The sequence below is a fragment of the Mobula birostris genome, chromosome 1, assembly GCF_030028105.1.
Source record: "Mobula birostris isolate sMobBir1 chromosome 1, sMobBir1.hap1, whole genome shotgun sequence".
In the NCBI taxonomy this organism is placed as follows: Eukaryota; Metazoa; Chordata; class Chondrichthyes; order Myliobatiformes; family Myliobatidae; genus Mobula; species Mobula birostris.
In genome coordinates, this window is record NC_092370.1 from 209,581,051 (window position 1) to 209,597,202 (window position 16,152).

General features: G+C 37.2%; 1 protein-coding gene across 5 annotated transcripts in view; it reads left to right on the top strand.

Moving 5' to 3' along the window:
• Window positions 1-16,152, top strand: part of LOC140204092 (ena/VASP-like protein) — a 246,196-nt gene that overhangs the window by 198,959 nt on the left and 31,085 nt on the right. For all 5 annotated transcript variants that reach the window (XM_072270448.1, XM_072270423.1, XM_072270439.1 and 2 more), the window contains 2 exons: window positions 6,132-6,201; window positions 7,875-7,933. In XM_072270448.1, coding sequence (XP_072126549.1) covers window positions 6,132-6,201; window positions 7,875-7,933 — 129 coding nt within the window. The remainder of the gene's footprint in view (window positions 1-6,131; window positions 6,202-7,874; window positions 7,934-16,152) is intronic.

Below are 16,152 nucleotides of genomic sequence, written 5' to 3' on the forward strand. Positions count from 1 at the left end.
TTCTCTTTGGAGCAAAGCAGGATGAAAGGCCTGTACTGTTACGTACTGCTGTATGTTCTATGTTCACTACCAGTTGCAAAATATTAGTCTCTAATTGAATGAAGCCAATTAAGCAGTAGTTGGCTTGATGTTCTTTAGAGTTAGGAACATAGTCTGAAATCACCCGCAATGATAAAATCAATACCCTCTCTCTTTGCAAGTTGTCAGTTTCTGTTGAGAAATGATTTGAATATTTCAGTTGGATTCCAACTAGACATATATCTCCAGATATAGGAAGTGACAATAACCCACCACAGATTAGCAGTACACTGGCAATTCTATTCAGGGAGGTCCAATGAGTTTCTGAGTTTTCTTGAGAAAGTTGTACAGAAACTAATCAAAAGAAAAACATGGGAGCTGGGAAACGGGTCTACTTAGTTTTGCCTTTATTGAGTTACTCATATGTGATGTGCTGGGGTAATGACACATGCCATTGATACAGCGAATTCCACTGATCTTTTAAATGTGAGTTGTATTTGGAGCTTGATGAAAGTAAGGCATGTGGGCGATAGCTACATGGACTTCAGTAAGGCATTTGATAAGGTCCCTCATGGTAGGTTGATTCAGCAAATGCAGATGCGTGGGATCTAGGGTAAATTGGACTCAGAACTGGTTTGCCCACAGAAGATAGAGGGTAGGAGTGTAAGGCTGTAATTGTTGCTAGAAACTTGTGACCAGTGGTGTTCCACAAATGAATCAGTTCTGGGACCTCTCTTGTTTGTGATATATACAGTATGTCAATGATTTGGGTGAAAACGTGGATGGTGGATTTACAAACTTGCAATAACACCAAGGTTGGTGGAGTTGTGGGCAGTGTAAAACACTATCACTGAATACACAGAACAGTATAGGCCCTTTGGCCCATCATGTGTTGCTGACCTTTAAACCTACTCCAACATTAATCTAACCCTTTCCTTCCACATAGCTCTCCATTCTTCTTTCATTCACATGCCTATCTAAGAATTTCTTAAATGTTCCTAATGTATCTGTGTCTTACCACTACCCTCAGCAGTGTGTTCTCTGCACTTACCACTCTCTGTATAAAAAAATCTGCCTCTAATATCTTCCCGATACTTTGCTCCAGTTACCTTAAAACTATGCCCTCTCGTATTAGCCATTGACACCCTGGGAAAATGGTACTGGTTTTCCTCTCCATCTATACCTCTTACCATTTCATACACCTTTATCAAGGCACCTCTCATCCTCCTTTGTTCAAGAGAAAAGCCCTAGCTTGTTCAACCTTTCCTCATCTAGTCAGACAGCATCCCTCTCTAAAGCTTGCACATCCTTCCTTTAATGTGGTGGAATATAGATCAGTTACAGACATGGGCAGAGAAATGGCAGATGGAGTTTAGTCCAGGCAAGTGTGAGGTGTTGCACTTTGTGAGATGAAATGAAACACTTCATGGCAGAACCCTTAATTACGTTGAGGCATAGAGGGATCTTGATATCCAAGTCCATAGTTCACTGAAAGTAACTGCAAAAATGAATAGGGTGGTAAGGAATGTATATGTTGTGATGTGCTTGCCTTCATTGGTAAGTGTATTGAGTATAAGAGAAAGGAAGTCATGCTGCAGCCATATAAGAAATTTACCAGGATGTTGCTTAGATTAGAGTGCATGAACTATAAAGAAGGGTTGGAAAAAACCTGGGTTGTTCTCCCTAGAGCAGGTTTAGTGAATCTAAGGCAAGCATGCCCAAGATGGCACACACAGAAGTTTTGTTGGCATATGACATGCAGCGCCATCCTTTGATTCTTTAAACCCCACCTATAATAAAAAAGTACATGCTGAATATTTTTACAGCCAAATCAAGCAACAATTTTTTTACAACTGAAGAGCAGTGATATGTTTTCACAGGAAACATCTCATCCCAACTTGGCACCAACTAGATGGTTGCAGAAACATGTGACAGCGACTGATATGTGCAAATTCCTCACAGTCCTGGTGTATACATCAGTACTTGGATAGTAAATAGTTGGGCCAGTTTGCATTGGCTTCGTTCTGATTATTTTTTTTCTTTTGTTGTTTGTGAGTGAACAGCTGATATTCAGTGACAATAATGGTAAAAATTGTATATAGTTTAGTACCTCAATGAACAATTACTTTTTACACAATAGACATAATTATATTAATAATAAAATGTTATTTAAGTTTACCTGTGTGATATTTTAAAACTGTGTTTATCCTTTTAAACTTGTTCAGAACGTCAGATACACCAGCAAAAACCAAAAACATTCAAATGGCGGGAAAAGCAACAGAGTTTCAAAAGTAGTGGAGAGAAAGATTTGATATGATTAAAAAGGATAATGAAACATTTTGAATCTTATGTTCTGAAACAGCGATGTGAAAGCAGCTTTATGAAACTTCGTAAATGGCTTTGTGATAAAAGTGAGCAAGAGTTAAAAAAGAAAACACATTTCTTGAGAAATCAGCATCAAAAAATATGGTCAAATATTTTGTCGACATTTATTTCAGTTGCTGCTAGCTTTGAGGTTTCAAAGATTATTGCTGTACATGGAAACATGGAAATCCATCAGTGTTAGGAAATATATTTTGAATAATCATGGCTAGAGTGTGCTCCTTTCATTTTTGATGGTTTGCCTTTTGCCAGAAAAATAAGAATTATTCAGCACATTAGGAATTTGCCAGTGAGCAGAAAACAGTAAAAGATAGAATATTAATGAAGAGAACAAACTTAGCAGAACAACTAACAAAAGATATTAGAGCATAAGACCATAAGATACAGAATAAAATCCTAAGATTCTAAAATGAGATATTAGTTCATGTATTTTTTTTCATTTGTTTTGATGAGAGCTAGGGTAGATATTATTGTTCGATTTTGTAGGCATGATGACATATGCGAAGAATTGGTCTTCTTGGTAACGCTACCTGCACACACCATAGCATTTGAAATATCTAAAGTAGTGGTAAAAGAATTGTCTGATCGACAAGTTACCCTTTCAAAAATACATTGCCTGACAGTTGATGGTGCACGTAGCGTGTTTGATAAAGAGGCAGGTTGAATCAATCTGTTTTTAAGTCTAATTTCCACTGATGGACTTTCATTGTATAGTACAAGCAAAATCTGGCCTTCAGGAACTTGAAGAAGAAAAATTGTAACCAAGGAAATTAATTTTATTTCTGGGCGTGCTTTGAAAAATAAACAATTTCTGAATTTAATAAGGAAGGTGAATTCAGTGTACATAGGACTACTTATGTATAACAATGTTCGTTAACTTAATGGAGATTCTGTCCTTAGGTGAATTGAATGTTTGGATAAAATTCACCTGTTTTAGATGAATGAAAACATTTTTTTGACAAGGATTATATGACATTGTGTATATTTGTAGATTGATGTTTTTTGCAGATTTCTCCTCACATTTAAATGACTTGAACGTCAGTTGCAGGAATCAGGCAGAACACCTGATATTATATTTGATAATGTAACCCTTGAAATCAAACTGGATTTATTTAAATATAGTGCCGAATATTTTGCAAACCTAGATAAAACATGACAGATATTAAAATTCCTGAAAAGACAGACATTCAGAGCATTTTTGGGCATCATTGGTTCAACTACTGAACAATTTTCTTAAAGACTCATTAAATTCAGGCCATTTGAAGAAACTGCAAAATTCATGAAGTATGCAAACAGTGTAATATATGATGAGTAAACTCTTCTTGGGCTTCAAGCCAGGTACAGGTATCAATTATAACCAATGTTTCGATGACAAACTCTGCCATCTTCTTGAATCAAAACATTGGGTTCTTCTTCATCAAAACATCGGTTATAGTCGATACCTGCACCTGGCTTGAAGCCCGAGAAGAGTCTATTCATCATATACACTGGGAAAGCACTAGATCCCTTTTCAGTGTAATATTTGACAAACTGAATTCTGAAATGTTGCAGTGGATTAATTTGGATAATTTTGAAATGCAAATGATTGATTTACAAAGCAGAAAACATCAAAAGAGATTGATTATGACTGGATAAAAGCATAAAAATCCAGACAATAATGTTCTAAAACTCTAGAATTCCATTCCTATAACTTTTAACTGTCTGATAAATCTTGAAATGTCAAATATTTACAGTATTTTTATCGACATATTCATGTGAGTCATTGTTTTCAGTGAACTTGGCCAAGTCTAATTATAGAAGTAGATTTAATGATGAAACTAGTGCTATGTGCATAGCTCTCAAAATAACCAAATGCAAACAGGATATAAAATGTCATCCTTAGTGCAGCAACAAAAGTCTCACTGAGAGTGAAATGCTTTTATTTTCCTTTCCTTGATCTTTTATGAATGTACACCAAAGCTTATAATTTCACATCCATAGTTCTTATGTTATATATGAGGTACAATAACAATACTATTTAGAAGTGATCTTTTTAATTATCTTTTTAAAACATTAATATTAATGATTTCTGAACAGTTTTTCTAAAATGCTTCATTTATTTTAATCTTTTATTTTTTATTAATAATAAAAGCATGACTACAGTATACATAAATGAGAAACTGCATTCATCCCTTTTCCTTTAACAAGTCCCTAATCAGTAACCCTGCTCAAAATTACTATGGTATGCGAGAGAATTTTTTTCAAAGGTTATTGCCAATTTGGGCACACGTTCTCAAAAAGATTTGCTACCCCTGCTCTACAGCATCAGAGAGAGAGACCTGATAGAGGTTATTTAAATTATGAGAAACACAATAAAGGTAGACAGGTAGAATTTTTTTCCTCAGGGAAGGAATGCCAAAGATCAAGGACGGGCTTTTAAAGTTAGGGAAGGAAGTTTAAAGGCAACAAGAAGGGCACGTATTTCTTTTATACACAGAGAGTGGTAGGTGCCTGGAGTAGGTTACCAGTGGTAGTAGTGGAATCAGTCAGTCCGGTGGAATCTAAGAAGCTTTTATAATGTGCAGGGAACCGAGAGATAAGGATAATACACAGGAGCAGGGCAATTAGTATAAATTGGCATCAAGATCAGCCCCACGTCATAGGATAAATGTCCTGCAGGGCTGCACTATTCTACATTCTCTGATAACATAACTTTAATATACCAGAGTTAGTCTGCAGCCCAGGGGCAAGGAAGACCAAGGAGATTTTAGAATATTTAGAATATATACAAGTCATTGGCGAGGCCACAACTTGAAGAACTATGTGCAGTTTTGGTTACCCTGTTATAGGAAGGATGTGTTTAAACTGGAAAGAGTGCAGAAAAGATTTAAGAGGATTTTGTCAGAATGAGAGGGCCTGACTTATAGGGACAATATGGCCATTATTGGAATGTAGGAGAATGAGGTGCGACCTTATAGAAATGTTTAAAATTATGAGAGGTATAAATAAGGTAGACAATAACAGTCTTTTCCCCAGGGTATAAGAGCCCAAACCTAAGGAGAATAGATTTAAGGTGAGAGGGGACAGATTTGAAAGGGTCTTGAGGGGCAACCTTTTCAGGCAGAGGGTGGTGAGTAAATGGAACAGCTGAAGCTGTAGTTGAGTCAGATATAATAGAACAATTTTAGATAGATGCATGAGGAGCGGAGCTTAGAGGGAGATGGGCCATCGCAGGAAGCTATGACTAATTGGGTGAGCACTATGATCAGCATGGATTGGTTGGGCCAAATAGCCTGTATCCATTCTGGATTTCTCTGTATAGTTCGATGTGATCCAAAAGGAGAAGAATCCCAGTACCAGCCTCTCACCATCTCAGTTCCCACTTGCCCAGAATCCCTTCTCTTCCTGGCTATTGACCAGGGAACATTTTCATGAATTCCCAAGTGCAGCTTATCTGCCATAAGTTCACGGTCCCACTCGTCAGCTAGATAATGCATTTGAACAGTTTTCAGGAACACTTATTTAAACAAAGCCATGTCATAGAGATCCACATGACCTCTATGTCTGCACACTCTTGTGCACTACGTGCTCTGAACTCCTTTTACCATCGAAGCTATGCTATTTTGAAAACAACACCACTGAAAGATTTGAAGACTGGTTTTACATTTCATTTTGATGTTAGAATACTCCTTTGAATTATTGTCAACTGTAGAAATGAAAATAAAGATGAACATTTTGACTTGATCCTTTAGGTCCTGCGGTGCAACGTCAAATTCAGGTCCAGAATGGGCCACCCCCTGAAGATCAGGAAGCACAGCGAAGGTAAGGTGCAGTTGAAACATTTTCCGTATGGTTATTGAAAATGAGATTTTTATATTTTGTACAAAAGAGTGATGTATAAGAAATATTTGTAAAATAACTAACTTAAACAAGAAATACATCATTGCTGTTAACAGCAGGGAAATTTAAAACTGCTGCAGATGGAGAACAGTGCAACAGAAAATGATACATGAGCATTTATAAATAAAAATTTTACAAACTATGTAACTTAAGTATTGCAAACTGACCGATACAGGTTTTTAAAATATATTGTTTCAGAAAACAAAATACTTTTTCAATTTATCACATTCTGGGCACATTTTTATTTTGTTTTCAACATACAGTACATCTGTATAATTTAATATGACTATGACAGCTCTTCATCCTGCAATGAGTATACGCTTGAAATTTAGATGATGAAACATAATGCTATATACTTTTTCATCCACTGACTAGGACTAACTCTATTACATCTGAAGGCTAACTGAAGAATTATGGTATTTTTCACTCTGCTTTTGTTCTCAATTCTGCACTGTTGTGCTGAATATTTTTCCAGTGACTGTGCAGGTTGCTTGGGCCTAAAACTGCTTAACATGGCAACTGGACTAGGAAACTGGCCATCTGAGAATGTAATCAATATTTTATGAAAATGCTAAATTTTGGAAACATGTATCATGTATTATGATACATTGCCTTAAGATATTTCAGCCTAGGAATTCTAGTACACCATAAAGGATGCACTGGATGATCTTTGCAGCAGAGTATCAATAACAATGACAGTTGCCCACCAGCTGCAAGCTTCAGCTGGATCTAATGAAAGGGGAGGGGGGGAAATCACATTTTCAGGACCATCAAAAGCATGCAGTTTAAGATGAAGGGTGACAATTAGACCAAGTATGAGATAGGTTGGAGAAGAATAGGGGTAGATTTTGAGAGCATGATGGTGTTGTGAGATCAATACATCCAGTGGATTGACGGTCTTAGGAAGACATGAGATTGGAGCTGGTGTGGTGGGTGGGTGAAATGTGATCTATTGTGAGGAGTGGGGAATATAACGTATGAAGACAATAGCCTAAAGGGTGATAGAAAGACATCTGATGGATTTCCCAGTTGAACACTATGATAGGAGGAGCAACTTGACCTAGTGCTGCCCTGGAATGGTTACTGTTTGGATAGCGTGGTCCAGTTCTCCCACAATGCATTATATAGAGAATGACACAAACAATGTGCAAACCAGGTATCACGTTTTTGTCTGATGTAAAATAGGCCAGAAATTGCCATTATCACATTTCACTCTTAAGGAAAAATTATTTTCAATTGCATGACATCCGGAAAATACCACTATATAATGCAACTTCCTAAAATAAAAAGCTTTAGCATTCTAGCCTGTGATATGTCAGTTTCAGAAACAACATTAGGGGCTTTGCTAAGACCGCACCTATAACATGGTGAGCCAGATTATAATCTCCCCAAAGTCATTTTTGTTCTTTTTGGTGATTCCCAAAGCAGTGAATTTAAGCAATATTATAATGATGTTTATTTAGCTTTACATTGTTGCATTTATTTAAGTTTAAGCTATGCAACTGGTAAACTTTGTTTGTTAATAAAATTGAATTTCTTTTGCACCTCCATCTTAAATGGATTCTGTCAATAATTATTTTGAATAACTTCTTTAGGCAAATAATGGAACAACGACATGAGCAAATGGAAAGAGATCGACGGGCTTCCATGTCTGGTGAGGAGTTCTTGAACTTATTTGGGCATGGTGCTGTCTTGAATTTTATTTCTTTAGTCAATTTCCTTATGAATCATTTCAGGGACAGTAATAAAATGGTAAAGACCTAGGGGAAAATAATTATGAAGTTTTGCATCAGAATTATATATGGGCACAGAGATAGGAATGAGCAGAGGTACCTGGGGAGATACTTAATACAAAGTTGCATTTCAGGAGGAAACAGATGACCAGCATTTTGGATTTAATCAGGAAGAGTGTGTGGTAGTGGGAGAGGGAATCTTATCAGCCCTTATATGCTCAAGGAATTTAAAAGGGTTAGGCAGCCCAGCACCAAAAATGGGCATGAGGCTATTTACAAATTCTAAGCAAATGTAGGATGCTGATTGAAGCCCATGTGCAAATATACAGGGTTTGTGACATACACACTCGGTCTAGTTAAACCTGGCATTGAGCAGTTCTTAAGGGAACACTGGAGGCCATTCAGAAGTTGAAACTTTTTTTGTTGTTGCTCACAAGAGAATGGAAATGCAGAGGAACATATAAATGACAAGTGGGCCCAAGAGTAAGCATTGGGGCTGGATACAAACAGAAATGTTACTTCTGTTTATTTCTGCGTACCAACTGAGCTGTAGAGCTGACAGTGTTGGTACATATTAGTGGGTCAACATACTTTCAGTATTGCACTGGATTTTGATCTATGAATGCTATCAGTGTTCGTACACAACGATGGGCTAATAGTAGAGCCAGTGTTTCCATGGGCATTACAATAGTTCACATTATCTCATGGCAGAGGAGTTAGTGGCCTAAATTTGATATCCCTGATTATGGAGACGGGGGCTACTATGTATGAATAATTGTTGTCTAGTGATTGAAATTAAACTATCACGCCACTTTTACATTACATGCTGAACATAATAAATTCAATGGCCTAGTCCAGGGGTGGCGAACCTTCTTTGAGAGTATGTACCCAAAATAGCAACAATATTCTGAAAAAATTCTCTTAAGTGCCATGGTAATTTTGAGCAGAGATTGCTATTGATTAATGAATTAGTAACAATAATTATGGACTTTAAGGAAAGAAATGAGTTCTATCACTTATTTATGTGTATTGACTGTTAACTATTAATATAAGTATAACAGACAAATTGAAATAAATGAAGCATTTTAGAAAATCTATTCAAAATTATTAACATTAATCTTTTGAAAAGACATTTGAAAACTATTATCATTTCTAAAAAGTACTGCTAATGTAACCATTTACTATCCAAATACTGGTAGGTACACCAGATGTGTGAGGATTTCAAAATATATCATACAGCGTCATGTGTTCTCACAGCCAGTTTACGATGCTCCTTGTGAAAATTTTTCACTGCGCTCGGGTTGTAAAATCATTCTCTGCTTCATTTGGCAGTTAGGATAATCATTATGTACCTTTATTTTATGGGTAGGGTTTAAAAAGTCAAGGGGCAGCCCTGCATGCCTCATGCCAACCAAGTTTTTGTGCGTGCCACCTTGGGCATGTGTGCCAGTTTCACCACACCTGGTCTAGTCAGTACTAACTATACTGTTCTCTCAGAATCATGATTTACATTATTGGCATATATCTGCATCTGTGCTGTATTGCTCTATAACTTATGGTCAACGCCCACCAATCTATACTCATTCATTTTCTCCGTCACACACTAACAAACACTGCTGTAAACCTCACATCCATAATGCGTAGCTTACGTACATTGCCATGATAAACATAAAGGCCAAACACCTTACACAACATTCAATAACAAACTTCACTCTCTCTTGTAGGTTTTGATCTTGCACATTCAGAGGCAGCACGAATAAACTGTGGGCACCTAAATGTTCTGAATTCCATGCACAAGAGTGGGCAAAGAAATGGCAGATGAGATACAATGTTGAGAAATGTATGGTTGTACATTTTGGAAGAAGAAATAATCGGGCAGATTATTATTTAGGTGGGGAGAAAATTCAAAAATCGGAAGTGCAAAGGGACTTGGGGGTCCTTGTGCAGGATACCCTAAAGGTTAACCACCAAGTTGGATTGGCAGTAAGGAAAGCAAATGCTATGTTGGCATTCATTTCAAGAGGAATAGTGTGCAAGAGTAAGGAGGTGTTGATGAGGCTTTATGGGACACTGGTGAGATCTCATTTGGAATACTGTGTGCAGTTTTGGGCCCCCTGTCTTAGAAGGGATGTTCTGATGTTGGAGAGAGTTCAGAGAAGATTTACGAGGATGATTCCTGGAATGCAGGGGCTAACATATGAGGAGCATTTGTCGGCTCTTGGACTGTGTTCATTAGAGTATAGAAGAATGAGAGGGAATCTCATAGAAACATTTTGAATGTTGAAAGGGTTGGACAGAGTAGATGTGGAAAGGCTGTTTCCCTTGGTGGGTGAGTGCAGGACAAGGGGCCACAATCTTAAAATTAGAGGGTACCCATTTAAATCAGAGATGAGGAGAAATTTTTTTAGCCAGAGGGTTGTGGATTTGTGGAATTCATTGCCACATACAACTGTGGAGGCCCGATCATTGAGGGTGTTTAAGGAGGAGATTGATTAGTATCTAATTAGCCAGGGTATCAAGGGATATGGGGACAAAGCCAGAAATTGGAACTAGGTGGGAGAATAGTTTAGCTCATGGTGGAGTGGTGGAGCAGACTCGATGGGCCGAATGGCCTACTTCTGCTCCTTTATCTTGTGATCTTGTGAAGTCACTGCTGGCTCTCCACAAGACTCCTATTGCTGAAATCACAAACACTAACAGGAGTGAAAACACTTAAAATGTTAATGTTCTCTTAACTAATCCTATCTCTGCATCAACACAAACTCCATTTAGATGGTGTAATCATGGATCAGCTAACAAAATTACATCCTCGTACAAGCGCAGTCTTCTTTCTCATTTCGAGGCATACAGTCACTGCATTTCACAAATGGAGCCATTAGCTCAGATGTTGGTGCCATAGAAGTAGCCACTACATACAGCGATGGGCAAAAGTAGAAGGCAGGCAGCAAGGATAGATAACAAGCAACTTTTGCTGCAAAGGTCTCATGAGGATTTCAGTAAGGCTAGCTGTAAAAGATGCAACAGTGTGACAGCTGGCTGTTGTAAATATGGTGTGATGTAATATACAAGTTTGGTTTCAAATGTTTATTCTGCATTGGCATTCATTTTGGCATTGTGGTAATGAGGACACCGTTATAACTCGTGACAGGGAAGAGTAATCCAGGCTGTCTATGCATCGTTTCAGTAGATCAGTGGTCAGCTAGATGACGCTCACAGAGCGGCTTAGCTTTCAATACACATATGCTCTGTACCTACATATTTGTTACATGTTGGAGTCATTACCCATGTCATAAGGTACTCAGTCCCAAATAATCACCCTTACCTTACTCTGCTAACCCATTGAATTTTACACAGTAGACTAGTGAAGGATGAAGATATCTTAATTAGAGCTGGTATAGACCCACACTCGTCGTTTTTGGAACAGCCTCTTCCCCTCTGCCATCAGATTTCAGAACGGACATGAACACTGCCTCACTATTCCTTTTTTACGCTATTTATTTATTTTTATTATAATTTATAATAATTTTTGCATGCTTTACACGGTACTGCTACCACAAAGCAACAATTTCATGACATACTATATGTCAATAATAATAACCCTGGTTCTAATTCATACTGTCACCTGTTTACATAATTTGTTGTTTTGACCTCATATCATTTGATATTAAGAGAGTGAAATTTCTTTCCGTTTTACTATCAGAAAGAATTGTGGCCTTGAAACTGCATGCATGTAATTCACACCATCCTGTGCTAGAGCTTATAACCTAGGATCTTAGGGGAAAAAATTGCTGCCTGTTGTAATTGTGAATAAGTCACTGAACATTCAATCTGGTAGAAGGAAAAGATCTGTATTCATCAGGACTAACGGGCATTTTCTTGGAGACTCTCTTGAGTAGAATAAGCCCATAAGATACAGCAGCAGAATTAGGCTATTTGGCCCATTGGGTCAATCATTGCTGATTTATTTTCCCTCTCAACCCCATTCTTCTGCCTCCTCTCAGTAACCTTTGACGCCCTTACTAATCAAGAACCTATCAACCTCCACTTTAATAATACCAAATGATTTGTATTTAATATTTCACTGATATTTGAGTAATATTGTAAGTATATTGTTTGACGGAGCATTCTTTGTTGTTTCCATAATTCATTATGGGTTGTATTTAAAAGTACATGACTAGCAAACATCATTACACCACCATGTCATAAGTGTGTGCCTCACTAAAGTAAAAACTAAACTAAAATACATTCTCCTGGGTTACAAAACATAACAGTTGCTACGTGTAAGTTTTAAATGACCTGAGATGACTACCTGCCTGTTAAAGCACAGCGTGATGTTTGAGCTTTTTAAAAAAGCACAGCAAGACATTTGAGTTTTTAAAAAACTGTCGAGTTAAAAAAAAGGCAGAAAACAGACTAGATTCATGGGTTCATAAGCAGTGAGTACCAGGCCAGAAGTGGATGGCTACATTGAAAAGATAGACATATTCGGTTGCTCAAGGGATAACTAAATATTGTATACTGAGCAAATTGAACAGTATTTTGAAGGAAATGAAGTAGCCAGTGCAAGTGCTAATTGTATTGAGTGCATTGGATTTAAATGTTTACAGTTTGTTTAGATGTCTAACTGCTCCAACCAAGCCAGCCAAAATGAGCTTTGCTAATACTGTGAAAGTAATTCAGGAACATTTAGAACAAAAGCCATTGTTGATTGCAGAACACATTAGGTTTTATAAGTGGAATCAAAAGGAAGGGGTACGTAGCTGAACTGAAGAAGTTGTCTGAGTCTTGTCAGTTCAATGATGGGCTTAATGATGCAACGAGAGATCATTTAGTTTGTGGAATATTACAAGAAAGCATTCGAAAACAGCACCTAACTGAAGAACAACTTGCATTTAAAATAGCAGTTGAAATTGCTGTATCAATGAAAACAGCAGACAGAGACACAATTGAGTTCCAGTCAGGAATGAAAATGAGCATGAACAGAATTGCAATGTCTAAACAGAAGCTGAATGAATTGTGTTACCTTTTGGCAGGGGCTCACATAACCCAGACCAATGCAGGTTTAAAGGTGAAACATGCAGAAAATTCAACAAAGTAGGACACATACAAAGAGCATGTCAGGCCGACAAAAGTAAATGGACTACATAGGGAAGAGGAAAAGATAAGAAGTCAAGTTGCACTTTGAAAAAGGGTATTAATTTGCATGCTGTTGATGAAAAATCTGATAGTGATGAGAGAGACACAGGACAAGGTAACCTTGAGGTTTACAATATGAAAACTAACAAGGGATAAGCAATATGTCTTATACCAGAAATTAATGGCTTATTAATTAAAATGGAATCAGTCACTGGCTCGGCTGTTTCCGTCATTGCACAAAATGAGCTTTATACACCAAACAAAATGAGTCTTGCATCCCATAGATCAAGGCAGAGGAATGGTTTCCCTTTTTTTAAAACCTAAAAATGCAGCAAAATTGTTATTTCTTTCTTAAATTCAAATACTCCCCCTTACGAGAATTCAATAAGCCAGTTTCTTAACTTCTACATGACTAGCACATTCATAACAACAGCATGGAATACAATTCACTTTGAATACTTTTATTCCTTAATTCTCTGCATATTAACCATGAACATGTCACAATTAAAAGTATGATTTTCCACAGGAAGTAAATAACCTACAGTATGCAAAAATGAAAATATAGTTGAAAATCATTATTACCATCCCGCTCTGTCAGCATGATTTTTCATCTATGATATACATTCAGAGACTTTCAAAGATTCTTTATAACTCATGTTTTAGTATTATTTTTATATGCAGTTTGTCTTTTGCACATTGGTTGTTTGTCTTTATTTGTCTATGTTTTTTGGTAAAAATTCTACTGTATTTTTTCCCATAAATATCTGCAAGTAAATGAATTTCAGGGTAGTATGTGGTAACATATACACTCAATGGCCTCTTTATTAAGTACTTCCTGTACCTCATAAAGTGGCTGCTAAGTATAAGTTCGTGGTCTCTGTTGCTGTAGTCCATCCACTTCAAGTTCCGATGTGTTGTGCGTTCCGAGATGTTCTTCTGCACACCACTGTTGTAATGCATGGTTATTTGATTTACTGTTGCCTTCCTGTCAGTTTGAACCAGACTGGCCATTCTCCTCTGACCTCTCATCAACAAGCCTTTTTCTCCCACAGAACTGCCACTCACTGGATGGTTTTTTTTCTTTTTCCGCACCATTCTCTGTAAATTCTAGAGACTATTGCGTGTGAAAATCCCAGGTGGTCAGCAGTTTCTGAGATACTCAAACCACCCCATCTGGCACCAACTAACATTCCACGGTCAAAGTCACTTAGATCATATTTCTTCCCTATGCTAATGTTTGGTCTGAACAACAACTGAACGTCTTGACCATGTCTGCATGCATTGAATTACTGCTATTTCACTGGCATATTAGGTATTTGCATTAACAATGGAATATTTTAAACTTTGTTTATTCTTCTCTGTTTTGACTTTTTTAATATATTTTACTTATTGTTTCTTCTCTTTTTTTGCTTCTATTGCTTAGTTTCTACCCTTCAGATCAAAGTTGCCCACTCCCCTTTCCATAGCCAGTCTCCTCCACATGAATATAACACCTACAGTGTAACCATGTCTACTAAAGCTCCCTCTCCACCTTCTTATACCAGAGCCACCTCCTTTGATTCTGCAGCTTCTGCTAAACGAGTGTTTGCTGATGATCCTGGCCACTTTCCATCCAGTGGAACTTCTACTAAACCCTCACTTCTTAGATCCTCTTCATTACAATTATCTACTACCCTAACTTCTGCTTTATCTCCTACACAACCAAGCCATGGGACCATGAGTCGAAGTATTAGACAGATCCCATTATCCCTGACCTCTACTCTTTTCCCATCTTCAACTTTACAGCCTAAACCTGTTCATCATACATCTACTCCACTTCCTTCATTGCCCCCTGTGACGATCGCCACTCCTCCCCACAAGGCTGTTGGATCTCAGCCTACAATTCCAGATAGTCTTTCATTAATTCATCTGCATGATGAGAAGATTAAAAGGCCAGTGGGTTCTGCAGTGCAGTTAGCTTCGTCTGAAACAAACCAGAGGAATCATGATGAAAATAATATTCTAGCATCAACTCACCCTGCCTTTTCCAGGCCTCCAACAAAAGTAAAGAATGCAGAGGGCTCTTGCACATTAAAATCTGGTCCTGAATCTCACATGCCAATTTTAAGTGGTCCACCCTTCTCTTACATTCATCCTCAGCTACTAGTTTTCTCATCACTTTCTACACAACAGCCTTACAAGTCCCGTTCACACTTCATTACATCTCCTCCATTTCGTGCTGCCTTCTGTGAGGCAGCAATGTCCATGAAGACCTCATCTTCTATGACATCAGTCACTTCAACTTCTATTACCCAGTTGGGTAAGTGGTGCTATTGCTGGCATCATACAATATGTTTGTGTTGTTTACTCAAGACATCTCATTTTATTTTCTGTTTCTTCTCTGCTTGGCTTGAATATTTTTTACTTAAATGATTTTCGACGTACAAAATTTTAAAGGACTACTTTAATGAGATTTGTTTGCAGTTTTACACTATTTTAATTTTAGGAAATCTTTTAGTAACTATAGTGCCTGTTTTCTATCTTCTGTTTTTCTAAAAATATTGGAAATCTGTATCCTAATTACAGGTTATTATAATATTCCAACACAAATGCTACAGAGCAGGATTGTTAAGCAATTAGCAACACTCATCTGATTTGTTTCTTCCTGAAGATGTTATTCTTTTCCACTTAATACTTTATTTGAATATAGATAGAGAAGGAAAGAATTGAATACTTTATGGTGTAACTATAAAGCAAGCAAATTATATTTTCATCTATTATATTAGTCCTTTAAAATAGCCCTTATTAGAGGGGAAGGTGCATATATTCACCACCTTTCTCAAAAAATATCCAAGAATGATATATTAATGGAGTTAAACATATGACACATAATTTTAACCAGTAATTTTAACTTGCACTGAATAACTAACCACAGAAGTAAACTTAACTACAAACGTATAACCAGCAATGAAGCATTAACATGTTATGGAGTTCAACCTAATTAAGCATTTACTTGTTGGTGTTT